General features: G+C 57.4%; 1 protein-coding gene across 6 annotated transcripts in view; it reads left to right on the top strand.

Annotated features, from left to right (window-relative positions):
- The window catches only part of SCARB1 (scavenger receptor class B member 1), a 71,164-nt gene extending 46,378 nt beyond the window's left edge, over window positions 1–24,786 (top strand). For 3 of the 6 annotated variants that reach the window (XM_023647314.2, XM_070220418.1, XM_070220420.1), the window contains exons 5-13: window positions 781–876; window positions 2,212–2,327; window positions 3,797–3,963; window positions 9,027–9,145; window positions 12,672–12,745; window positions 16,286–16,337; window positions 17,193–17,339; window positions 20,349–20,477; window positions 23,857–24,786. In XM_023647314.2, the coding sequence (XP_023503082.1) occupies window positions 781–876; window positions 2,212–2,327; window positions 3,797–3,963; window positions 9,027–9,145; window positions 12,672–12,745; window positions 16,286–16,337; window positions 17,193–17,339; window positions 20,349–20,477 (900 nt within the window). In that variant the 3' untranslated portion in view covers window positions 23,857–24,786. The remainder of the gene's footprint in view (window positions 1–780; window positions 877–2,211; window positions 2,328–3,796; window positions 3,964–9,026; window positions 9,146–12,671; window positions 12,746–16,285; window positions 16,338–17,192; window positions 17,340–20,348; window positions 20,478–23,856) is intronic. The other 3 variants (XM_023647313.2, XM_070220419.1, XM_070220421.1) reach the window with 1 other exon arrangement.
- The last annotated feature ends 1,602 nt before the right edge of the window (window positions 24,787–26,388 follow it).

The following is a 26,388-nucleotide window of genomic DNA, read 5'->3' as shown; positions in this document are numbered from 1 at the left end:
CCGGGGCCCGCCGTGGGCTGCTCCTCCCAGTGTAGACACTGCCTCCTCCGGGCAGCCCTGCTCCTGGGTTCCGCAGCAGCCACTCGTTTCTCACACACTTTGCATGTCTTCACTCTGAATTGGAAACCTGCTTCTAGGAGACACGCTCAGAGCCCCAGGGCCTGGGGCTTACCATCTAGCAGACACTTGACAAACGCTGGGTCGGGTATCCCTCAGGCCAGGCCAGGCTGTGCTGCACAGCAAGCAGCCTCAGAATCGCAGTGGCTTAAACAGCAGAGGTGTATTCCTTACTTGGACTCTGTGTCCAGTGTGGGTGACCAGGGGGCCCTCTGCCCTTTGTGGTCACTCGGGGACCCAGCCGAGGTGGGCTGCAGCCGGCCCCACATCACGGTCCCCACAGCGGTGGTGGAAAGCACGCTGCACTGTGCACGCCGCGTCCGCTGCCGTCTCCCTGGCTCACGAGGTCTCAGGGCTTTGTGTTAAGTGTGTGTGGGGTCCTTCTGGTCGCCCGGGGGAGAACCAGACTCTCCTTGAGTCGGAAGGGAAGGTGCGACCCTCCCCAGGGGGGATGCTGTGATCAGGGCCGTGCCCTCCTAGAAAGCCCCCAGTCCCCTTCCTCCTGAGCCCCGGGCGTTGGGGACGCCATGCGAGCAAGATCACCAGGCCCCCGACCTCCGGGCCAGAGGGTCAGTGTGACTAAGCGGGTGGGCTCGAGGGCTGGTGCCCGGTCCTTTGTCCCCATCCTGAGGCTTAAAGATGCTGTCTTCTGCCGTGTCCCAGCTCAACAACTCCAATTCCGGGCTCTTCACCGTGTTCACGGGGGTCAAAGACTTCAGCAGGATCCACCTCGTGGACAAGTGGAACGGACTGAGCAAGGTGAGGGCAGAGCCGCGGCCCCCCCGCCTCAGGCCGGAGCCAGGCCACCTGCCTCCTCTGAGAACCCACGGGCGGGGGTGGGCAGCGTGCGCGGGGACACTCGGAGCTGGCGCCTTCACCTGTGGCCAGGGCTCAGCCAGCTCCAGCCCAGATGGCTGGCTGGGGGATGGAAACTATTTACTGAGCTCCTGCTGTATGCTAGGGACTGGGTTCTTTCTTTCCTTTGCTTCTTAATTCACAAAAACGTTTAAAAAATATTACACTGATAATATAACCATCCATTGCATTAAACGATGTTATTGAGTGAGAAAAACTTACACTAGAAACACAGGAAAACATTCACATTAAAAAAATAAAACAGGGACAGAAGTAAAGCGCACTTTATGTCCTCACGCGGAACCGCAGAGGACCCCACAGCTGCCGGTGTCAGGTGTGTTCTGCCCGTGTGTTCTGCCCACTGCGCGCCTGTTGTGCACAGAGAAAGACAGCGCGGTGGTTTTTTCCTTTGAACGGAATGAAATCATCCTGTGTGCCTGGTTTTGCAACTGGCTTCTTTCCCCTCGGTGGCCTTTTCTCAACACGCGTGCAATGATCGTGCCGTGTGCTGCTCACGCCTCCCGGTGCTCGCCGCGTTGCCCCTGAGAGCCGAGTGCTGGGGCCGGGTCACGCCCGGCAGAGCCGCGAGGCGGGGTTACCAGGCGCAGCTGGAGGAGCCGTTCGTAATGGATGCCGTCGAGATTCTCTTCGGCTTGAGTTTTCAATATGACGATATACACGTGCACGTAATTTAAAACAGCCCGCTGGGAGAGAAGGGGAGAAGGGAGGGTCTGGTTCCTTTCTGTCCGGGTCGCACGTCCCAGAGGCAACTACCATTTTGAGTCTCCTGGGGGCCGCCGTTAGAATTTTTATGTATTTTTCTCCCTCTGCCACCCCCTGACTCTGTCTGTTTTTAGGACGTGTCTGGTGGCTTCCTCTCTGGGAGGTGAGGCTGGCCCTGTCCCACCTCCCACCTCACGGGCTCCCTGTGCCCCTTGGAGACGTGGGTGATGGGCCCATTTTACAGACGAAGTCGCTGAGCCCCTGGCACGGTCGCACGTGCAAAGATCCGTGGTTGGGGGGTAGGAGCTGCAGGCGACGCTCTCCGCATGCCTGCCCCTCCCACCGTGCCGGCCGGCTCGCCGAGGGGCCTGGCCTCCGTCCGGGGACAGTGCTGGCCTCGGCGTCTCCCCGGGGCCCTCGGTCTGTGGAGTGGCAGCCCAGCACGTGTGGGCGCCGGGAGGGCTCTGAGGAGGCTGTCCGTCCGTCCCCAATGCCATGTCCTCTTCCTCCCCACAGGTGAGCTTCTGGCACTCAGATCAATGCAACATGATCAACGGGACCGCCGGGCAGATGTGGGCGCCGTTCATGAGCCCCGAGTCCTCGCTGGAGTTCTACAGCCCCGAGGCCTGCCGGTGAGCATGCCCTGACAGGCTGCTGGCCAGCCGCTGCAAAGGCGTCCCGCCGTGTCCCCGCCAGCCCGGGGCGCCATCCCCAGTGCTCTCTGGTTGCACCACAAAGAGCCAAACCCCAACCGCTCTGCCGAGGCCCCGGGCGTGGTGCTGGGGTGGAGGGTGCAGAAAGAGCAGGAAACAGGGCCAGCCTGGCTCCCGGGGCGCCCGCCTGGCTGCCCGTGTGTCCCTCTGGATGCTGGGACCTCAGACCGCCCGTCGTGTCCTCGGCCCCGTGCAGGCCACTCGGGGAAAATCCTCTCCTTGGCCACCCACCAGTGTGAACTTGGACTCATCTGCCTTTCTCGCCAAGCTTCACGGAGCCCCAGCTGTGCGGGGCGCTGGGGACACGGAGGGGACAGGACCGGCTGAGCGCCTGCGCCCCGGAGCTCATGTTCTGGTGGGGACGCTGCGCCCCGGGAGTGTCATAGCGGGAACGGCTTCTGCTCTGCATGTGTTAGTGTTTTACCGTTAGAAATTTCAGCCTGGAGGAACGTGCAAGTGGCCCCCGTCTCCCCTTCACCCGGTTTCACCATTTGTATCTCTCTGTGTCTATTTTCCTTGGACCGTCTGAGAGCGAGTTGGACACTTTAACACTTCAAGTGGGCGTTTTCTAAAAACAAAAGCGCTTTCTTATGTAACCAAATTACTGTCATCCAAATGAGGAAATTTAGCATCTCCATAACACTGTTGTCTAGGCCGGTGACATCCAATAAAAATATAATGCAAGTTCTGTTCGCAGTTTTAGATTTTCCGGTGGCTGCGTTAAAGTAATGAGAAATCGGTGAAATTAATTTTAAGGATATGTTTTATTTGACCCGTATATCCGAAACGTTAGCATCTCCGTGGGTAAACGATGTGAGATACTCGGGAAGAGGTGTTTCACAGTTTTCCGTTATCAGGTCCTAGGAATCTGGAATGTCTTGTCCACCTACAGCGAATCCCCACTTGGACTTGTCCCGTTTCGGGGGCTCTCGTGGACAGTCCCAGGCAAATTTAGAAAGGCCTTTGAGAAATGTGAATAGGGCGTGGGCTGTGGTCTCCTGCTGGAAGGGACAGCGGAACCACGGCCCGAGCGAGGAACTGAGGTCTGATGTGTGAGGGAGGGACATTCCAGGCAAAGGGGGCAGCACGTACAAAGGCCCAGGGGCAGGGGGAGCATGTCTGAGGAGCAGCAGGGAGGCCCTCGGGGGCCATAACAAAGTAGGCAGGGGCTAGACCCCAAAGAGGCTGGCGGGCCCTGATGAGGATGTTGGATCTTGTTATCGCCAAGACCGGAAGCGATTACAGTTTTAAGTGGGCACGTGATATATTCTGAGCTTGTTCGAAACTCCGGCTGCGCGTGGAGAAGTGGCTCCTTGGGGCTGCTGTCAGCAGGACCTGTCCCAGCCGCTGTGTCCTGGGTCTCATCGTCCCACCGTCTGTCCCTGCAGGTCCATGAAGCTGGTTTACAAGGAGGCGGCGCTGTTCGAGGGCATCCCCACCTATCGCTTTGTGGCCCCCAGCACCTTATTTGCCAACGGGTCCGTCTACCCGCCCAACGAGGGCTTCTGCCCGTGCCGGGAGTCGGGAATTCAGAACGTCAGCACCTGCAGGTTCAGTACGTGCCATCCTCGGCGGGCGGGTGGGCGGGCACGGCGAGGGGCTTATCTGCCGCCATCTGTCTGCCTAATCTCTGGCCTCTGTACTCTTGATAATCCCATTAGGCCGGAGATAATGAGGACAGCGGAAAGATAATCTGAAAAAAAAATGCTGTGTGTGTGAGTTGCTGTCGTAATAAATTCCTCCAACATTAGTGACTCAGGACAGCACGAATTTATCATCTTGAATGGTTCTGTGGTTCAGAAGTCCGACACGGGTCTCCCCAGGGGTCAGCCTGCTGCGTTCCTTCTGGAGGTTCGAGGGGACAGTCCGCTTCCTGCCTTTTCCAGCTTCCAGAGGCCACCAGAATTCCTTGCCTGGTGCGCCCTTCCTCCATCTTCAACGCCAGCAACATCACCTCTCTCTCCTCCGCCCCGCTCCTGGGTCGCGTCTTCCTCTGACTCTCTCCCGCTTCCGTCTTCTGGTTTTAAGGACCCCGGAGACTGCATCGGGCGCCTGGGTCATCCCGGCCTCGTTCCCTATCCTGAGGCCAGCTGACGAGCAGCCTCGGTTCCACCTGCAGCCTTCGCGCCCCTTTGCCGTGTGGTCTGACGTGTTGTCAGGCTCCAGCGATTAGGACGCGGACGTCCTGGGGAGGGCGTCACTCTGCCTCCAAATTAAGTTCCATAGTCCGTCCTCCCACGTCCCCCGCCGCCTCGTGGTCCAGGCCCCTCCAGCTGGCATTGTTGCCGCCCTTCCTACGATCCGTTCCCTGGACTGTCCAGTGTGGTCACCACTGGCCTCGTGTGGCCATTTAAACTGAAACTGGTCGGAAGGAAATCAAATTAAAAAGGCCCTGTAGCCGCACTGGCCACGTTTCAAATGATCACCAGCCGCTGTGCTCAGTGACGACCGTCTGGGACGGACGGCGCAGAAAGAGCATTTTCGTCATCGTAGAAAGTTCTGTTGGACACTGTTCCAGAGAGCAGCCCGGGGGACCTTTCAAAAGCACAGATTGCCACCCAATCCTTTGCTTCAAGTGTCTGAGTGCTCCCGTGCGTGGAGAGCGAAGCCCTGACGGTGGCCTCAGTGCTCTCAGGGTCTGGCCTCTGCTGGCCTGTCCAGTGTTGCGTCTTCCCGTGCTGCCTCCCCTAACTATTCTTCAGCCTTGCTGCCTTCTCCCTGTTTCTAGAATCTATCAAGTCTGGTCCCACCTCAGGGCCTTTGCATCAGCTGTTCCCCCTGCTTGGAGGGCTCTTTCCCCAGAAATCGTGTACGTCTATGTGGGTCATTCCCTCACCTCCTTTTCATCTATTCAAGTGCCACCTCCTCCAAGAGGCCAGCCCTGATTTTCTGTTCCACCGTCCCTGCGCCCTCCCAGCTGCTCCCATTTCACTTTTGATTGTCTCTGGGTGCCCATCGCCCTCTGAAATCACCGACTCTGTGTTTTTGTTTGCTTGTTTATTGTCTGTCTCCACTAGACTGGAGACGCCCTCGGCAGGGCTGGGCCCACGCTTCTAGAATGTGCTTGCTGCAGTGGGGACTCAGCGTCTGAACGTGTGGCTGTGTGGGCGTACCCTGCAGTTAGGGAGTCGAGGCTCAAGGCTGGGACGTGACCGAGGTCACATGATTGGGGGGACAAGAAGCTGCTCCTGTCTGATGGGGGTCTTGCCTTTTGGGGGCCTGTGTGGCTGAAGCCACATTTCCAGCTGGAGGTGGGGGTTTGGGAGGGGGAGTCTGTGCAGGGCTGAGAGGAAGGCCTGTCAGCGGGTTCCCCCCAGTGCAGACGGAACGGGGGCTCTGTGGGCGACGGGCCTGGAGCTGGGCCTGGAAGTGCCCCCCAGGGCATGGCCTCTCTTTAGTCCCTCCTTCCCGGGGTCTTGGGAGTTTCCGCTCGCAGAGGGCAGGCTGGTGCAGAGCCCGCAGGCCGTGGGCCACATGCTGGGGCGAGTGGCATGTGCTCCCGCAACCTGATTGGGCCCCAGGGGTGCTTCCTGGTTTGTGTAACAAAATCCCAGACACCTCCCGGATCCAGCGGGGCTCCAGAGCTTGGCTGCCGTCCATACCGCCTTTCACGCGTGCCGGCTCCATTTTCCTCCCTCTCTAGTGTGCAGCTGCCCACGAGGCTCCAGGCTCGCCCTCTCTGGACCAGCCCTGCAGGGCCGCCTGGGTCCTCCCCTCCACCACCTGGGGCTCCGCTCCTTGGGTGGCCTTGCATCCCGTGGCCTCTCTGAGCCAATCCCTGTGCCCTTGGGTGGGCTGTGCTGATCGGCTGGACTGTCACATGCTGAGCCCCTGGCTCGGGGTCTTTGCCTGCCTTTGGTCTTCATGTGAACAAAATCATAAAGCACATACTCCTTTTTTCTCTTTTTCTGGCCTCTTTCGCCCACTGTGTTGGTGAGGTCCGTCCCGGTTGTGGGTGATGCTGGCGCCTTCTTCCTTGCTGCGTAGTATCCCACCGTGGGAACACACTTCAGTTTCCTCACACCTTCCATGCTTCATGGGCATCGGGCTCTGATGTTGACCGTTACCCTAGGGCTGCTAGGAACATTCTCCTACATGGCTTTTGGTGCACCTGTGTCTACATTTCTGTGAAATTTTATCTGAAGATAAGGAATACCCACACATTTCTCTTTCCAGGCCTTGAAAATTTCTTGGACTCAGAGAACTCTGCCTCCTGCTCTCAGACCAGCTCAGTAGAGCCCCTTAATTGCAGTCCGTGGTGATCCTGGGCAATCACGTCCGATTACATTGCCATAAAGCTATAAATTAATTACCACGTATTGCTGGGGTGGGTCGCTCAGTCTGTTTGGAAATAAAATAAGAAGCACACGCACGTGTGCCTGCTATTAAAAAGACCAGATGGGCTTCACATCTGAAGCAAGGGCAGGTGACGGCAAACTGGCCCAGCCCATTGCAGCCTCCCCCTGGCCTTGGGGACGTGACAGGGCTTATCTGAGACTCCCCACCTTCAAGGGCCTGGCTCGTGACCACCTCCCTTACCGCGGGCCTCAGGGTTTCGCCGCCTGGAAAACGCGGTCCTTGTGTTTCCCCGTTGGTCTCCTTTCATGGTGGAGACGGGTGGATGGGAAACCAGGGTTTCCAATTTGTGGGACATTGTCCCTGGGCGTCTCAGGATGACTTCAAAGGTCCCAGGAGCCGGCTTTGAATAACGCTGACTAAGCCGGCGCGACTGGCTTCTGTTTCCATCCCCTCCCTGTCCTTCCCCCGCCTCCAGGAAGAAGCCTTTGTTGTTGCCGAGAGGCCTGGACGCCCTTCCAGCCCTCATTCTCTCTGTGCGGCAGAGGAGGGCAGGTCTCGGGTCGGAGCCCGTGCAGGTGACCGTTTCTAGTCAGAGTGTCCAACATTCAGTGCTTTCCGTTGTATTTCTTCTCGTATTTACTGTCCAGTTTTGGCAAGTGTTTGCCAATTACGACTCAGATCTGAAGCTCCCCGTTAGAATAGAGCGATGCAGGTAAAGTAATGGCGCTTGGCTAAAGCAGCACGTTATGTGGATAAGCGTGCAGGGGGCACCGGGGTGGCAGGTGCAGGAGGCGCTAGGTGGGTGAATTAATGTTGAGAATGCAGAAGGCCCGGGACAGATGGAGTCAGACCATGGGAAAATCCCAGCTTTTATTTCAAACCAGTGTTTGGCTTTGCTAAGAAAGCGGAAAGAATCCAGACATTTGAGGTTGCCAGACACACACAAACACGAATGCCAGTCACCTGGCTGATGGCGGATGGGCTGGTGGTGTTAGGGAAGTGAGTTTTGTGAGTTTTGTTTGTTTTTTCTTTCTTTTTATAATATTGAGGTGAAATTCATATAACATAAAATTAACCTTTTTTTTTTTTGAGGAAGATTAGCCCTGAGCTAACATCTGCCTACGTGGGATGCCTACCATGGCATGGCTTGCCAAGCGGTGCCATGTCCACACCCGGGATCCGAACCGGCAAAACCCTGGGCCACCTAAGTGGAATGTGCGAACTTAACCACTGCGCCACTGGGCCGGCCCCCAAATTAACCATTTTTAAGTGTACTACTCAGTGACGTTTAGTACATTCAAAACATTGCACAGCCACCACCACTAGCTAGTTCCAGAACATTCTAATTGCCCCAAAAGAAGACCCCGTGCCCTTTAGCAGTCACTCCCCATCCCCCTTCCCCAGCCCCTGGCCACCCCCAGTCTTCGTTCTGTCTCTGCGGTGTGCCTGTGCTGGACCCCATGAGATTCTGAGAGAGGCTCATTCTTTTCCTCGTTAACTCGTTGTCCATCAGGCCTGTTGCCCGTGGTCCCGAGCACATGAGGATGCGCTGGCGTTTGTCTTGCTCGGTCGGTTGATGGAGAGGTTCCGTCTTGGCTGTCTAGGCGTGAATTTCTCATTCAGAGGGGCCCAGGTCAGTCCCTGCTCACGCGCGCTGGCGTCCGTCCCGCAGACCGTCTGCTGGGAGACAAGGATCGAAGCAGGTGTGTCTTCTCCCTCCGTGGCCGTGAGGGAGAGCTGGCCGCAGGTGTGCACACCTGGGCCTCTCTGGTCGTTGCTGCGTTGCCTGCAGAAGACATTCCGGGCTGCTTGGCTTGGTGATCAAGATGCCCCTCCCCCACCCGAGTCCAGCCTGGCCTTGACTTGCCTTTCTGTCCTCAGCTCACATAGCTGCCCTCCACGCACCGTCCACACCGTGCATCTTCCCACCTCCCTGTGCTCGATTCTGCCCTCCCTTCCACCTGGAATGTCGTCCCTGGATTTCTCTGCCTGGCGTTTTTTTTGAGTCTTCTTTTCTTTCCTTTGATCTCTCCTGCCAGAATCAGCAGCTCCTACCTTAGCATTCCTGTGGCACAGAGCTTGTCCCTTGCTGGGTTCCAGGGCCCAGCACCTCCTGCGCGCTTGGTAAACACTTACAGACCGAATGAAGGAATGCTCTCTGTCTAGTTATTTTATTTGCATCTTGTCATCGTCACGGGGGTGCTCTGCAGCAGGGGCTGGTTTCCTTGTGGTCCCTGCGCCTGGCTCTGGCTGTGGCACGAAGCAGGCTCTGGATGTGCCCACTCACTCTCTGTGTCTGACGCCCCCTCTGCCTTCCAGGTGCACCCTTGTTTCTCTCCCATCCTCACTTCTACAATGCCGACCCGGTGCTGGCAGAGGCGGTGGCTGGCCTCCACCCTAACCCAGAAGAGCATGCCTTGTTCCTGGACATCCACCCGGTGAGCCCCTGCCGTCAGCCTGCGGGGGGGTGGGGGGTTCTGATTGGTGCACACTGGCCTCCCCCAGGCACCGAGCTATCCCTGGGTGGGGGTGATGGGGAGCCTGGCTTTCTCCGGCATCAACAACATCTAGACTATCAAGCCATCAAAGGTCCCTACTTTGCCCTGACTCCATAGTTCAAGAACATTATTATCTGTTTATAGGGAATTGTGTATGAATGGACCATAAGACAGTAAATTAATTAGGACTTATCACCTGCAGATTAGCAGAGGGAGCCTCCTTGGCGGTGCTGGGATACCGTAAAGATCTTTAGGTACCGACAGGAGCCTGGAACATGGTGCAGATAAACCAGGTTCTGGGGAATTTCTCCCGAGTGAAGGTCTGGCTCCGAGCAGCGACCCGGTGGGGGAGGGGATGCGGGCAGCAGACCGCAGGGGGACCCTCCCTGGGGTGGGGGTGCCTTTAATCAGGTGCCTCTGTTTCACAGTTGGACTTGGGGCTTCTACCAGAGGTTAAAAAATTCTGTAGGTTTCTGTTTCCTGAGCTCCCCCTCCTCCGGCCTTTTCGAAGCCCTTCTGCCCGGCCCCGTTCTGTGCCATTTTTCTTTGTCCTCCTCAGACTTTTTTTAGCCACTGACTCAAGCCGCCGGGCCCGGCCCTCCACCTTCTCTCTCGCTCTCTCTCTCTTTTTTCACTAAAAACCCGGGCCAGGGAGGTCACCCGTGACTGCACACACTTCACACTCGGCAGGTGGTTCTTGATGCTCCTTGTGTCCCGGCACCAGCGAGACACTTTCACACACGTCCACTCGTTTCATTTGCACGGTAATCGGGGAGGGGGGCTGCTGCCCCTGCTTTGCAGATGGGAACCTGCAGTCCAGACAGGTTAAGTGATGCGACTAGACCCCGGGATTGTTGGCTGCATGACAGGGAGGTCTCCACTGTCTTGTGAATCTCTGGAATCCTAGCGGTTAGCGCAGAGATCCCAGTACAGTCATGCGCCCCGCGACGACGTTTCGGTCAATGGGGGAGCCGGGTGTACGACGGGGGTCCTGTAAGCTCAGTGCCATAGAGCCTAGGGGCACAGTAAGCTGTGCCATCCAGGTTGTGTAAACACAATCCACGATGTTCACACAGCAAGGACATTGCCTAATGATGCATTTCTCAGAACGTGTCCCGTCGTTAGGTGATGAGTGACTGCATCTCAGTGAATAGGGGTCTCATGGACGATTGCAAGGAAGGAAGGGAGAAAGCTGAGCTCAAGCACAGGCCGTCGAAGCCGCTATGTTATGTTCTGTATTAATATATAGTTAATACTAGTGGTTAAATTGATAGTAATTAATTGATGACGATATATGTGTTCTATACTGAATTCATTATTTACTAAATTACAATCTTAAGGCCTTTTCCTGTGGCCTTAAACTTTTCACCAGTTTTTGAAGGTTTTTATCACAAAGGTAACGGGTGGTTGTCCGCCTTCTCTCTTTAGCTCATTTGTCTCGCTGCCTCCTCCTCGCGGCCGGCGTCTGGGGGCTCCAGCACGAGCTCCTCCCCATTCACACGGGTGACTCGCGTTTAGCGCGTGGTCCCCCACGTTGGGAACAGGCAGTGCAGTTTGGGAGGCCAGAGTGAGGCCCGAGGCTGTCCCGCGGCGGCCCCGAGGCTGGCTTCCCTGTGTCTGTCGCTCCGGGTCAGCTGGAGGCCGACGGGGAGACGAAGGGCCTTTCGTGTTTTGTTGACGTGGACGCTTTGGGAGGACGGGCATGGGTCCCTTTGCTGTCCGTTAGGCATCAGCCCTGGAAACAGGGTGCCGGGGCCGCTGCTGCAGGGCCGGCTGCCTGTCTGCTCCCGAAACCGGGGCGGCTGGGGTGGCGCGCCCACGGCCCGAGTTTCTGTTCTCTGAGGTGCAGGGAGCAGGCGGGCCGTGCCCCCTAAGGGTCCGCTGGGCAGCAGCTGGAGGAACAGGCTGAGGAGGGGAGGACACAAATTCCCTGGGGACGGAGGTGGCCCGAGTGGAGGCCTCAGAATGTAGAGTCTGTTCTAGAGAGCAGAAGAGGGTGGCAGGTTGTGTCAGGGTCCCCAAGGCCCCCGCTGGGGTCGGCTGATCGCTAGGAGGACTCGGCACACGGTGGTGCTCATGTGACTAATTACAACGAAAGGACACGAACCACAGCAAGCGAAGGGGCAGGCTCGGCGGGGAGGTGCGCACGGGCTTCCAGAGCCCTCCCGGGGACTCACGTGGGGCACGCTTAATCCCCCAGCAACAGGTGTGACAGCATGTGTGAAGGGTCCACCAGGGAGGCCCAGTGGAGACCCCGTGCCCAGGCTGTCTATGGGGGTCACGTCGGCCCCTCTGCCTGGCTCACACCGCATCCCAGACTGCCCGGAGAGCAGGTGGTCCGCATGCCCTGCGTTGTTCCACAGACAGCCCAGACGCAGAGACCCCTCGTCAGCCAGGGAGTGGTGGGACCCTGCTGCAGACCAGGGTCCCAGGGGCCACCAGGCCCGGCCCCACCAGCAGGCCTGTCTAAGGAGCGGGTGGGCCCTCCTGCCCCTGGGCCCCCCTCCCCGCCAGCTGCTCCGCTCTCCCCGCTCGGGCAGCTCGATCTTTGACAGCTTCTGTGCCCCTGGCCCAGACGGGCTCTGGAGTCTGGCTCCAGTGGGCACGACGGCCTTTCCGCTGGCCTGCGGGAGACTCAAGCGGTTACGGCCCCACGGCGGCTGGCCGGTCCCTTATTTCCCCGGCAGGATGGTGAGGCAGGCGGGATGGTCTGCATTTCCCAGATGAGGCGGCCGCTTCAGCTGAGAGGCAGCCGGCGGGGTCCTCCGACCCCAAACCCGGGCTCCTTTCCGGTCTGATTTCCTGGCTTCGTTCCAGAACCACCTTCCTGATTTTGGTCCTGCGTGCGTGTCAGTTCTCCTGTCATTTATTGTTTAAAAAAACGGTCTCATTAAAAACAGATTTCTGCAAAAGGAAGCCTTCTATCACTACTTCAAATGGGAAATCACAAAATTCTCCAGAAAAAGGAAGGCAGCCATAAAAATAAACATAAGGAAAAAGACATTGTTAGGCCCGTGTGAAATGCATCACTGCGTGCGTCCCTGAGGCCGGCTCTGTTCCCGGCGGGGTTCGGGGTTCAAGGGGGCGGGTTGGAGAGAGTGCAGACCACGCCCGCCCCACCTTTCTCTGAGTGGGAAGAGACTGCCCCAGCCTGCAGATCTGCTTTACTGGTTACTGGATGTGGAAGGGGGAGAGGGCAATGACTAAAAGCATTGCTCTGCCCTTGGGGAAGTGTTGTCACAAGAGGACGGAGGACAGACAGACGGACAAGAAAAGGGTTAACTGTTTCCCTCCAGAGCGAGGCTTGCTCCCCAGAGGGGACCCCTCCAGGGCGTGGACGAAGAGGGGCGGGGGGAGCTTGGGTTTCCCCACAGGGCTGGGGGGCGGCAGAGGAGCCCGCCCGCAGTGTGGGGCGGCTGGGCTGGGACGCCCCCTCTTGAGTGCCTCCCTGTGCTTCCTGCCGCAGGTCACAGGAATCCCCATGAACTGCTCCGTGAAGCTGCAGCTGAGCCTGTACATGAAGGCCGTCAGAGGCATCGGGTGAGTGGGGTCCGGGAGCTGGGCTGCCCCCCTCCTTCAGAGACCAGAGACTCGGGACGCCAGCGGCCGCCTCGGGAATCCAGCACGTTGGGGAGGGAGATGTCCTACTGGATGTGGGGTCCAGTCCCTGCCCATCATCCCCCTGAGGGGAGTCTCAGCTCTGGGCTGAGGCCCGACCCACATCCTGACACCCCTACCCCAGAATCCCCTTTTTCTTTCTTAACATTTGTCCCCTGGATGAGCCAGAATCTCCCATCCCAGCTGGTTCCCACTCAGCAGAGTAGCAAAAATTAAACCCTGGCAGAACCAAGCATTTGATGACGGAAACTTAGCAAACAGGTTCTTACGTGCCACACTTTGCTTTGTGGAAGGAATTTTATAAGCACTGATTTGCTTCATTATTTATTTTTTTTTTTGGTGAAGAAGATTGGCCCTGAGCTAAAATCTGTTGCCAGTCTTCCTCTCTTTTGTATGTGGGACACTGCCACAGCATGGCCGATGAGCAGTGTGGAGGTCCACGTCTGGGATCAAACTGCAAACCCCTGGCTGCTGAAGTGGAGTGTGTGAACTTAACCACTATGCCACTGAGCCAGCCCCTGCTCGAGTTTTTGAATAAGGACTTTATCAAGGTTTAATTCACATTCTATAAAAGTCACCCTTTTAAAATGTACAGTTAGATGGTGCCAGCCCGGTGGCACAGTGGTTCGGTTCGGGTGCTCCGCTTCGGTGGCTGGGGTTTGCGGGTTCGTTCCAGGGCGCAGACCTACACACGGCTCATCAAGCCACGCTGTGGTGGCGTCCCGCATACGACATAGAGGAAGGTGGGCACAGATGTTAGCTCAGGGCCAGTCTTCCTCCCAAAATAAAAAAAATAAAAAGCACAGTTCAGTGATTTGCGGTCTGTTCACAGAGTCGTGCAGCCATCACCACAGCCATTTGTAGAACATTTCTGTCAACCCCAAAAAGCAGCCCCGTGCCCGTTAGCAGTCGCTCCCCGTCTGCCTCAGCCCTGGGCAACCCCTCATCTCTGTCTCTGTGGGTTTGCCTGCTCTGGACCCTTCGCATCAACGGACTCGGACACTGTGTGGCCTTGTGTGTCTGGCTCCTGTCACCCAGCATCGTGTTCCCAGAGTCCCCCAGCCTGTAGCATCTGTTGGTGCTTCACCCCTTTTTAAGGCTGGATCCTACTGCACTGTGTGGATGAACCCTGTTTGATGCGTCAGTGGATGGGCGTTTGGGTGGCTGCCACATTTTGGCCGTTGTGAATAATGCGGCTGTGAGCAGTCGTGCACGAGTTTCCCGTGGACACGTGCTCTCGCTTCTCTGCGTGTGCACCTGGGGGTGGGGGTGCTGCCTCGTGCGGGGCTCTGTTTACCGGTTGAAGGAAGCACCAGATAGTTTGCCGCAGCGGCTGCAGCATCTTAGGTTCCCGCTGGCGGAGTAGATGGCCCAGCTCTGCACATCCTCGCCGACTCCTGTGACAGCAGGACGTTCGATGCGGCTGGTGAGGGCGGGTGCAGAGTGGCTCTTCGTCGGGGTCTGTCCTTCTTAGGATATTTGAAATAGTTTCATTAAAAAAGCAATTCCCCGGGAAAGATTCCCGGGATGCAGGCATGCGAGCATCTATTCAGCTTCACAAAACGTCTCCCAGCTGGAAAGAATAACAGCGTCTGAGAGCCGCAGGGCGTCACCAGGGCAGATTCGTCCCCTCGGTGCCCACCCGGGCTCTTCAGTTGCCCGTATGGAGGCTGCTTGAAGGGCTGGTCCTTGAAGGACTTGTGGGCGGTGACACGGCCCATGCGTGCGCTAAGCGTCTGCTGCCCAGGCTCGAGCTCTGAGCCCACGTCCCTCGCCACCTGATCGGCTAACTCAGCCGCACCAGGGACGGCAGGTGACTTAGCCAGAGCCACAGGGCAGGTTGGGCGCAGGGGGGGCCCGAGAGCCAACCCCCGCCTGGCACCAGGGGAGCGCGGGCCCGGCGTGGCCACATCCTATGCGCTTTCAAATGCCTTCTTCAAAATCTGGATTTTAACAGAAGCTCTCTCAGTTATCACTGTTGGGAGCAAATTCAAACACTTGACAAATGCTCCTCACGCCGGCAGGACGCCCGGGAGCCTGGATTCTGCCTGTTGGTGGCCTCTAGCCACTAGGCTGACCTCTCTGGGCTCTGCGTCCCCGTCTGTTCAGAACAGGGGCTGCACAGCTGACCGGCCGCCCCCGTGGGCCGGAGTGGTGGCCTCCAGGGAGCTGGCCCTGCAGCAGCACTCAGCTCTGTCCCCAAGCGTGAGGACCCACGTGGGAGAGGGCCAGAGACGCAGCCCCCGAAGCAGAGTGACTTGTCCGGGAACTTTCCTGCTGTTTGCTCACCAGATAAAGGCAACAGAGTTGCATGCTATTTGCATTCAATTTACATCAGTTCTTACAAACTCAGATAAAAGGGGCTGGAGAGACCCGGTGTCTCCTCCGTGCGAGATGCTGGGTAAATTCTTTCCACTGCACGACCCTCTTGCTTGATGGGTGGCCCAAGAGATTTTTGAGAATCGTGATGGAGGATTTGGGCCTTTTGTTCTGGCTCTGGTCCCCGAGCCCCGAGTGAGTTCCATCTCCCCCCTGTGAGGCTGTGCCTTCTTTAATCAGACCCACGAATGGTGACATTATAGAACTTTGTCTGTCCCTCTGTTGGCTGGTGTTTGACCTCAGAACAACAATAATGAGCGTCAGCCCCTTCTCATGTGCTGGTTCCCTCTAAGCACTTGCTCCCGTTCGTTCCGGCATGCAGCCCTCCCCGGAGCCCTGTGAGGAGCTCCCTTATCATCCCATTGTACAGAGGAAGCTCAGAGAGGGCCTGCAGCCTGCTCAGGGTCACGCAGCTGGCAGTAAGTGGCTGTGTCGGGGGTCCCCAAGACCACTCTCAGGTTCGATGGTTCACCGGGGAGACTCAGAGGACTCGTACTCATGGCTGTGATTTATCACAGGAAAGGATTAAAGCAAAATCAGCAGGGGAAAAGGCACGTGGGGTGGCATCTGGGGGGACCAGGCACAGGCTTCCAGAACCTTCTCCCAGGGGAGTCGCACAGATGCACTGAATTCCTCCAGCAATGAGCTGTGACAATGCGTGTGAAGTGTTGCCTACCAGGGAAGCCCAGTGGAGACAGCGCCCGGGGTGTTTAGTGGGGGCTGGTCACGTCGGCCCCTCTGCCTGGCACATGCCCGCATCCCAGACTTCCTGAAGGACAGCAGGTGGTCAGCATCCACCAGGTTGTTTCTCAGCTGGGCGCGTTGCCATCCTGAATAAAACTGGGGCTCTATTTCTAAAGGGAACGAATGCAGCCCCCACCCCATAGGAGACGTGAGTTTTTAATTTAAAAAGCTATTGCCCGATTGTCCCGTTGCTCCCGCCGGGAAACGCCCATTGCTCAAGCCCCCAGCCATCAAGTCGTTACACAGTCGAATCCCGCCTGACCCTGGCGTTTACCGTCCCCCGTCCCCCGTCCAAGGTGTCTGATGTGAGAGCCTCACAGAACTTCCCGCTATTTCCAGACAAACCGGGAGCATCCAGCCGGTGGTCCTGCCGCTGCTGTGGTTTGGAGAGGTAAGGCCGCCCTGCGCCCCCTGCCCGGGTGCCGATGCCTGAGGGTGTGGTGTCTGGTACCGAGCGAGGGGCCGGTGTGGGCACGCGAGGCAGGGGGCCGTTGGCGGAGGGGGAAGGCCGGACTGCGTGACTAGAACAATCCATGGAAACTTCACACTCTGCAAGCCTCGTGTCAGATACTCCCGAGCTGCAGGGTCCCTTGAGATGGGGGGACAGAAGCTGTTGGAACGCAAAGCCCCAGCCCAGGGTGTAGGACAGTTTGTGAATGTGCTTGACCACATCTCCTGGGACAAAGGGAAGTTGGTTTTCGGGGTGTCAGCTTTTCACTTGAACTTCCCTTTCTCCCAGCTTTCAGGGTTCCTTCCGGCCCAGCTCGTTCTAAGTCATGTGAGCTAACAGCCAGGACAGATGGCCCCCGAATGTCACTGTCTGATGTGGGCTGGTGGGAGCCCTGTTCCACGCAGTCATGCAGGGACATCCAGGCTCCTCCCGGCTCTTGGTCCTGCCCTCCTGAGAGCCTCAGAATCCGTCTCCCTTCAGGGAGCTGGGAAAGAGATGGAGCAAGGCCTGTGGGAGGTTTTTATGGGCCAGGCATGGAAGGTGTGGCATCGCTGTGCCCACGTCCCATTGGCTAGAACATGGTCACATGGTCCACTGCAAGGGAGTCTGGGAAACGTAGTTTGGTTGTGTGGGCCTGGAGGAAGAAGCATCCTCAGGCTCCATCCCATGCTTTGGCCGGTGGGCTTGAGATGGAGAGGGGGTGGGGGGGACAGAGGGATGCAGCGTGGGGTGGCGTCTGCACCCCGGGCCCACAGCGTGTGCCGCAGCCATCTGTCTGTCGTTCTCCCTCCCCAGAGCGGAGCCATGGAGGGTAAGACCCTCCAGTCCTTCTACAGCCAGCTGGTGTTGCTGCCCAAGGTGCTGCACTACGCCCAGTACGTCCTGCTCGCCCTGGGCTGCGTCCTGCTGCTCGTCCCCATCGTCTACCAAATCCGCAGCCAAGTAGGTGGTGGCCGGAGCGTGGCCCAGGCCGAGAGGCCCACTGCTTGCCTGCTGGGGGAGCGGGGAGCTGGGCTCTGATCCCCTGGCCGTCCCTTCCTGCCGTGCCTGCCGTCTCCCTCCGCCTGGAGCCCACCTGGGGCGGTGGGCCCGGGTCTGCCTGGGGCCGGGGAGCTTCTTCCATCCTTGCATCTCTTACGTCCTGCGTTGCCACTTCTCTGCCTGTTCTGGGAGGCCTGGGGACCCTCCCTCGGAGGGGCTGTGGGTGCATTTTGGGTAACGGGACCTGGTAATTGAATGGTTTGTCCATCAAGTCAGCACCTGCTGGGTGCCAGGCTCCGTCAGCGTGGGGCATGCTCTGTCAGACGCAGACCCTGCTCCGGGGAGCACGGGGGCTGGCATTCTAGTCAGGAGCAGATGAAAACCAAGGCAATAAACAGCAAAGATAATTTCGCTGTGATAAAGATGATAGAAAATGAGAAGGGCTAGGGCAGTGCTGTCCAACAGAAAAACAGTGCGAGCTACGTGTGTGATTTTAAATTTTCTAATAACCAGGTTAAGTAGAAAGTTAATTTTTAATCACGTATTTTATTTAACTCAAATATATACCAAATATGACCATCTTAACATATAATCAATATAAAACATATAAATACAGTATTTTTTTCGTGTTAAGTCTTTGAAATCCAGTGTGTATTTTACACTTACAGCAGGTCTTGATTTGGACTCACTCCATTCCAAAAGCTTTCCAGCCGTTTTGTGGCTACCAGACTGGACAGCGCAGTGTCCAAGGGGGCTGGGGACAAGGAGAGAAAGAGTGTTAGGACAGGCTTCTCTGAAGAGGTACAATTTAAGCTTCGATGTGAATGCTTAGAGTACAGTCATGGAAAGAGTGCACCAGGTGAAGGCATGGCCAGTGCAAAGGCCCTGAGGCAGGGATGGGCAAGGCATGCAGAGGATCCTGCAGGGCCAGGGTGGCTGGAGAGGAGTGAGCATGGTGAGGGGGGACGAGGAGGGGTCATGTGAGAGACAGGGGCAGGTCATGCCCGGCCCTGTTACTCAGGGTGAGCAGCTTGGAAGTGATTCCGGGGGTGACAGGAAGCTGTTGGAGGTTTGTAAGGAGAGGAGTGACTGGGTCAGCTAATGTGTAGCGATTAGATATGGTGGATAGAGGCAGAAGCAGGGGGACAAGGTGAGTGAGGCTGGTGGCTCGGACCAGGAGGGGAGCAGGTTTTTCAGGAAGGGAGCACAGATGGAGAAGGCTGAAGACCCGGCCCTGGGACATCCAGCTTTTAGGGGCAGGAAGACGAGGGTGACAGCAAACCCTCCTTCTTGACTTGGTGTCGCTCACTCACGCATTCATGCATTCACTGACGCACCCTCACAACTCATTTTTTGCGAGGCACCGTGCACAGCTTGGGGGATACAGAAATGACTAGAACATGAGATCTAGAGAGCAGGGGGCGGGACAGACTTTAAGCAAGTGACTGCAGTCACACGGTGACAGCCTGTGATCGCGGGGCTCCAGGGGCGGTGGGGATGGGGGAGCAGCTACATGGTGGGGTGGGGACACCGTCCAATGGCGGGGAGTCATGAAAAGCTGTTTTGAAATCCTGAACCCGGAAGCCACCCTCTGGCCCCACCTGGGTCGCCCCGGGGCCACAGGCTGAGCCTTGGGGGGCTCCCGGCTCCCCGCTGCCCCCGGCCGTCCGCCACGCCTGCCTTCTGCTGCAGCTTGGGCACACAGCCCCTCTCCCCTCTCTCCGAGGCCGCTTGCTCACTTGCTTGCATGCTCGCTGGGGCGATGGTAAACCCACCGGGCTCTTCACCTGGGCTTTCCGACCCTTAAAATGAACCCAGTTTTCCTTCTGAATTCCCCATCCTGTGGGGAAAATGTTTGCACTGGTGCAAGGGCCCGCCACCTTCCGTCACTCACTGCTTCTGGCGTTTGAGCCCCTGGACTTGGGTGCAACCAGCCTGTGGGCTGGCCTGTCCTCTGTCACTGGCCCAGGGAGAGCCGGGCCGAGCAGGGCTGTCACTCAGGGAACAGAAGGGAGTTCCTTACAGTTTTGGACTGAGTTATGCTGGGAGGGCAGAAAGGACCAGAGGCCAAAGCTCCCAGCCCATGGATGCCTTCCTGGGCAGAGCATCACGGAGGGTTCCACTGGTGGAGACACTCTCGGTCACATGGGGACCCCGGGACGGCTGGTGAGGGGCGGGGCCCGGGGAGGAGGCCAGCTCGCCTCTGCTCCCTCTGCTCTCTCTCCTAATCCTCCATTGGAGTGGGAGGGAGAGGAGAGTCAGGTGCGGGCTGCCTGCCTCCCCCCGGATCTGTGCCACCCCAATCCAGCCGGAACCCTGTGGTAAACTGAGGCTGGTCCAGGCTCCCTCCCCATGGGTTCCTGGGAGGCCAAGTGACTGCAGTTGACCCCGTCCTGTATTTTTTGCCTTAGCGGAGGTTAGGCCTTAGGTGTTTTTACAAATTTGTCCTGATTTTAAAAAAGAAGTATCGCACGCTGGTGAACTCCATGTCTTTTAATTTCTCTTCGGAGAAATTTTTCTTCTCCAGTCATTCTTTAAAACAAACCCAAAAGTCTTTTAAAAGAAAAACCCCTTTTCTGGTGGATTTAAAACGACACCTGCTTCCGGCTAGCGGCTAGCTCCCCGGACGGAGAGCGTGAGACCGATTGATGAGGGGCCCCCTGCGGAGCCCGCCAGGCCCTCCCGCCTGCCAGGCCCTCCCGCCTCCACTCCTCTCCGCAGCCGGAATTTTCAGGTGGACAAACCCCTCTCAGCTTGACCTGTCCGTCCGACCAAGCGTGATTCCTGAAGACACGTGTATTTCTGTCTCTGGGAAAGGGCAACACCACGCCCCCCACCGCAGCCAACGCCGCCCTCACCGGTGTTGGACCCCACCATTCTGCTCTTTGCTCTTCAAAAACGGAAGAACCACGTGAAACCTTCTGTATCTGGCTGCAATGTCAACTATAAATTAGCTTGGTTATCTTCTAGGAGAAATGCTATTTGTTTTGGAGTGGTAGTAAAAAGGGCTCAAAGGATAAGGAGGCCACTCAGGCCTATTCTGAAACCCTGATGACATCAGCTCCCAAGGGAACTGTGCTGCACGAAGCAAGACTGTAGGTGGGTACCAGGTAACCCCCGCCTCCCCGCCCCCTCCCGTAGCGAGTAGAACGCGGGCGGCTCGCAGCACTCGGGGTCTCACACGCTTCTTCAGCCCGGAGTGCCCTGCGCGTGTCTGCAGACCGGAAACGCGTTGGTGTGTTTCCCCTTGGGAGAAACCGCCCTTCTTAGGATCAGAGTGAATGCAGCTCCTCTGATTCCAGCATCTCGGAGACGGAGGGTGACTAGTGTTCTGTGGGCTGGTGTCTTATTTGCAAGGCCGCCTTAGAAAGGCGGGAGCCAGGTTTAGGCCAGGGGCTCCTCAACCCTTTGGTGCGATAGACCCCTCCGGGGGAAATTTGCTAAAAATGCTGGTCCCTGGACCTCCCGCTGGACCTCCTGGAATAGAATCATGGATGGGGCCCCAGGAGTCCATATTTTAATGGACCTAAAGGGGATTCTCACGTAGATTGGTCTAAATAAATCTGGGATGACAGATTGAGAAAAAAGAATTTAGGCATCGATTGAGCACCAACTGTATATCCAGGACTGGACCTGGGGGTAGGGTTGCCAGATTGAACAAAAACAAGCAACAAAACCAAGAAACAACAGCAAAAGGATGTCCAGTTAAATTTGAATTTCAGGGGGACAGTGAGTAATTTGTAGCCTAAGTGTGTTCCATGCAATTATCGGGACGTGCTTGTACTGAAAACCTGTTCGTTGTTGACCTGAAATTCAAATTTAACTGGACGTCCTCGTTTTCTCTGGCAACGCACCTGCGGGAGGAGTAGGCCAGTGCCCTCTGGGGTCCGCCCTCTCCCCGACGGGGTGCCTGCAGGTCTGAGGTCCTAGGAGAGCCGAGTGTTGGGGGACGGGGGCCCCAGACAGGCGGAGCTCCAGGCCCCACGATTTGGGGCTGGGCTGGGAAGAGTCCCTCTGTGCCTGTGCCTCTGATAGTAGCTGTTATTTTGGTTTCTGAAAATTGTGCCGCCCCGGCGAGCTTCTGGGGCTGGGCCTGCTTGGGCTTAAAGAACTTTCTCGGGAGCCACAGAGCGAGGTGAGGCCACGAGCCCGCACCTGGGGCCAGTCGGCTGCCTCCAGTCACTTCCATCGCCAGCTGGAGGAGGAAATAAAAGAGAAAAGGCAAATGATGAGCGCGGTGTGTTTGCCTGCCTGCTGGTCCTGCAAGGAGGAGGAGGAGGAGAGAGAGGAGGAGAGAGAGGAGGAGGAGGGAGAGTTGTGCTCCCAGCCAGGCTCCGGGGGCTCTTCCTGCCTGACCGTGGTCCTAGGGCTTGGGGGCAGGGCATCCTAGCTGGAGACAAGCCCCCTTTCCTTCCTGCCCCCAGGAATTCCTCTGGGACGCCTTGTTGGGTGCAGTCAGCCCCGTGGGCACCCTTCCCCCTTCCAGCTATGACTGCCTTCTGCAGAAACTTGTGTGCTATTCTCAGGGTGCAGGGGCAGGGTCCCCAGGCATAGAGAAGGGGGTTCGTTGCACAGATAGAGCTGATGGTTCTGACGTCAGAGCCCCATGGCGGCACCTCCCTGGACACAGCCAGGATGTCCTACCCCTCCTCACATAAAACAGAGACAAAGCGGGGGTCTTCTCTCTATTTTGCCAGCAGAATCCAATTGTCAAGTTATTAGGGAAGCTTTTGACCCAAAGAGATTCTACAGCTCTGCCTTCTGCTCAGCCTCCAGCCCAGCTGACCCCTCCCCCGGTCCTGTGCCCTTGGGGATGCAGTCAGTGTCCTGTCGTGTCCTGTAGGCTTTGGGAGGAGGAGTGGCCAGAGGTCCTGGAGCCCCAGAAGCCCGCAGGGCGGCCTCCAGCCCGTGCTGAGTCTTGGCCTGGGCCCCACACCTTGCCCTGCTCCTGAGCATGGCGGTGGCTGTGAGGGGCTGCCTGTCTCGAGAGAAGACAGGAAATGGGGCCTCCACTAGCCAGGAGGGGTATTTTTATGTGAGTAAGAAAAAGAGCCCTCTGTGCAGACATGGCCAGCTCTAGGTCAGAGAGCTTGGCAGAGTTTGACAACCCATTTGCCGTCCCCTTAGCTGAGTGCCCTTGTACAGTGAACAGCCTGGACAACTGTACAGGGCAGCCCTTCAGGGAAGTGTTCCTGGACCTTTCTTACCTTCTCATTCATCTTTCTCCCATTCCAAGTCCTCATTCCTCATTTGAACAAAAGTGGAAGGGAACAGGAGGAGGAGGAATCTGCTTCCCCTTCTGGTTCCTTGAGGGTCTGTTACGTGTGTCTTTGTTGGGAAAGCAGTTTCCCCTTTTTGCTTTTAGCGAGGCTTTCTTGAATCGTGGCTCTCTGCCCACGTGGCTGAGATCCTGGCCCCCCGGGTGTCCCATGCTGCCTCCGTGTGGTGGTGGGGATGGGGGCTGGTGTCACTCTGGCCTGGCCTCCCCCTTGCCCTGGGCTTGAACCTGGCTCCATCCAGGAAGCCTGGTGTCCGTCCCAGAGGGAGAGGAGCCAGGAGCCGCCCCTGTCCTGCCCTGGGGTGGAGCAGGCCCGCGGGGCTGTGAGCAAGTCGAGAGTGGGCGGTAGGGCCGTGGGGGCACTTGGGGCTTCCCAGCCACAGCTGTGGGGGCGTGGAGGCCTCTCCCTTCTTCACGGGTGGGGGGGGGGTGTGGGGGGGAGGGCTGGGGGGGTGAAGAGCTGCTCCCCATTCTTACCATCTCTGCTGTCTTTAAACATTTTTTTTGAGAAATTTAAAAAAACTTGAAACCGGATAAGTGACAATTTCTGAGTTCCCTCTTCCCAAACTCAACAACGTTGTGTTAACATTTTTAATATTAATTTTCACCCTGTTCCACTGCTTCCCAGTGTGACCTTTGCCCTTCTTGCCAAGGCACTCCCCTCCCCCGCTCCCCTGAGGCAGCCTCTCGGGAATTCAGTGTGGATTTTTCCCTCTAAATCTGTATACACTATCCGTGGACAATGGATAATTTAAAAACCGCCTGAGTGTTGTCACAGGGTGTGTGTCCCTCTGCGCTGCCTCCCCCTTACTTTTCGGTGGGTGACCGCTGTCCATGTCAAGTACCGTCTTGTGCCCGCTCTTACCCATGGGCACTTAGGTGGTTTCCAGTGGCTCTGGGTTAACGGTGTTGCACATAAGCCCTGGACCCCTTGTTCTGCCTGTCTCGGTGTTTTAGGCAAGTCCCTTTGGTCCTCAGTTTCCCGATCTCTAAATGGGGTGGGGGCAGGGCGAGTGGTGTTCTGGAGGTGAGGGCCTTCGTCACTGCACCCTGAGTCTGCAGGCCCCTCCAGCTCCTGTCGTCTGCTTGATGGACGTGCTGCTGACGGGGACGGGTGGGCGTCTCTGCTGGACGGGCGGGCAGGGGTGCGGGTGGGGCTCGGGGGCTGGGCCCAGTCATCAGCTCCCCGTTTCTCCACAGGGTTGCAAAGATGCTGTGAGCTCGCCCAGCCTGGCGGCTCAGCCAGAACAGCTCCCCGGCCCCCGCACCCCGCTTCTTCAGGAGTCTCCGCGGACAGCCCCCAGTCCCAGGGCCTGAGCCCCCCACTGCCACACGCATGTCCACACGCTGCACATCCCCCAGCACTTGGACACACGCGTGCACAGGTGTCTGCAGAAGCTCAGGGATGGAGCTGCTGCTGAGAGGACTCAGGGAGAGCCTCATCAACAAGGACTGTTCCGGAACCTTCTCTCAAAGTGACCCCCAGACACGGCCACAGGTGCTGTGGGCACTGGGTCCCCTCCCTTGGGGGAGCTCTTGACAGCTCACACCATCTCTCCCCAGTCGTCCTCTCCATCAGTCTCAAAACACTGCAGCCCCTCTTGGTGGCCCACTCACGGGGACCCCGCTTTTCCTCCGAGGGGCTGGCTCCTGTCCCGACATCCACCCAGGGGTGCAGACTTCTTGTGCCAAAGCCAGGTGGGCAGGGGGCTTGGGCTCAGCATCCAGCTGGGACCCGCTGTCCGCCCGTCCCGGTGGGGGCAAGCCCGTTCACCCGGGCCCCCCAAAACCAACCAGCTGAGCGGGGCTCCGTCACCGGGGACCCCCTGCAGGCCTGGGTCCCCCTGATGTCCCCCAGGCGTCCGTGTGGTGTCTGGGTCCCTCTCCAGCTAAACTGACATCATCCTGTCCTGAGCCGGCTGTCCCCGGCTGCGTGGCAGGGGGCTCTGTCCCGACTGTCCCCCGGGGCCCCAAACATTTAGGGGCCGGCAGCTCGGGGTCTGGGCGGGTGGGAACCCCGATCCTGGTCTCTGCGGAAGCCTCTGTCTCTTTTCTACTGGAAGAAAAATGGGTTTTATCTTCTTTTAAAAATAATGCAATATTGAAGTAATAAACCTTTTAAAAAAGTGACCGCTTACGTCTGTGACAGCCTGTTTGCGGGGGGGGTGGGGGGGCGCTTCCTCAGGAGTTCTGGGCCCTTCTCTCCGTGGTCAGCAGCTCCTTTCTGGCGGCTGCCGCAAGGGTGTCACGGACGGGCTGCGTGCTGTTCTAAAACCCTGAGCTTGTGTACGTTTAGCGTTTCAGATCAATCCCGCAGGAATGCACGTCTTGTCTAGAAAGAGTGGGTCCTCGTGACCGTGGCCCCAGCCCCAGGGTAAGCCCCTGGCCCACGGCCTGGAGCCCGCCAGGCCGCTGTCCATGTGCTGACACACACATCGACGTGCCTGCAGGACACACCTAGTGCCGCCCTGACCTCTCGCTTTTTCTTGTTACAAAAACGGCGAAGAGAGACGTGGGTGAGGGGAATGGCCTGGGTTTGAATCTAAGCTCTGCCTGTTACTGGCTTTGTGACTTTGGGCAAGTCACTCGACGGCTCTGTGCCTCAGTTTCTCCACCTCTGAAATGGAGATAATAGCACCAGCGAATTGACACACGAAATGCTCTCAGAACATGGCTGGCACCTGGCAGGGGCCACATAAGTTTGCCGTCGTTATTATTATCTGTTAGGATTTGTCATTCTTGGTTTTTTCCACCCCAGTTGCCCACTGTTCATGTGTTGCTGTCTTGGAACGTTGCTCCCTGTTCCTGTGTGCTGAGCCCCTGGCTCTCTGACGGCCGCGTGGTCAGCTGCAGGTGCTGATGCATTCCCCCCTCGGTGGGCTCTGAGCCGTTTCTGGTTTTCCCCTCTTGCGACACAGCGTCCTTTCCTTTCTTCAGTGAACGCTGAGCACCTGTGACTCACAGGGGCGGCCCCAGGAGTCGGGATGTGTCGGTGACCGAAACGCCCTCGGACGAGTTTCTCTCGGGTGCATACGGAGGGGGACACACCGTCACTGGGCAAGCCTTTTTCTCCTTACTGGACATTTCCAAATGACCCTGCCACAGTCAGGGACACCATGACGCCACAGAAGACGGGGCAGGAGCTGGGTCCTCAAGGTGGTGGCAGGTGGACCCACGACTTCCCCGGATTTGGGCTCGAGGCTGCCCTGGGTCTGATCCTCTGTGCCCGGCACGCCCGCCCCCAGGAGTGTTGACATCAAAAACCTTCTCTCTCACGTGTAAATAGTTGCAAAGGATGAATTTCCTGCATATTGTCGTCATTGAAGTTTTGAAATAAAACCATGTCATCGCTCTTGGAAATGGACCCAGTGAGCTCTAGATATGACGGCGAGCTGACACTCAACAGAGATTTAAAAAAATACACGAACAAGCTCTCGGAGTCAGAAGTTTTAGCCTTCCCCCCTTGAATGTGTATTTCCTTCTTCTCCCCTAGAATTTTAGCTAAATGTTACATAATCTGTGCCTTTAAGTTTTATTAATCATTCTATTGAACATCTCTGCAACATGGATATCTGTTCGAGTTGAACGGATGTTTTGATTTTTTCACGTAACCATAAAGGTTAAATGTTTTCCGGTCTGGACGGCCATTCCACGCTGGGTACACAATTGATCAGCGGTATCGACATGTTTCACATTTTGTTATATATCAAAGAAATAAACTTTGTTGGAATG

Source organism: Equus caballus, chromosome 8 (genome assembly GCF_041296265.1).
Source record: "Equus caballus isolate H_3958 breed thoroughbred chromosome 8, TB-T2T, whole genome shotgun sequence".
NCBI lineage: Eukaryota > Metazoa > Chordata > Mammalia > Perissodactyla > Equidae > Equus > Equus caballus.
Note: the sequence above shows the minus strand (reverse complement) of the source record. Positions and strands in the feature narration are given on the sequence as shown.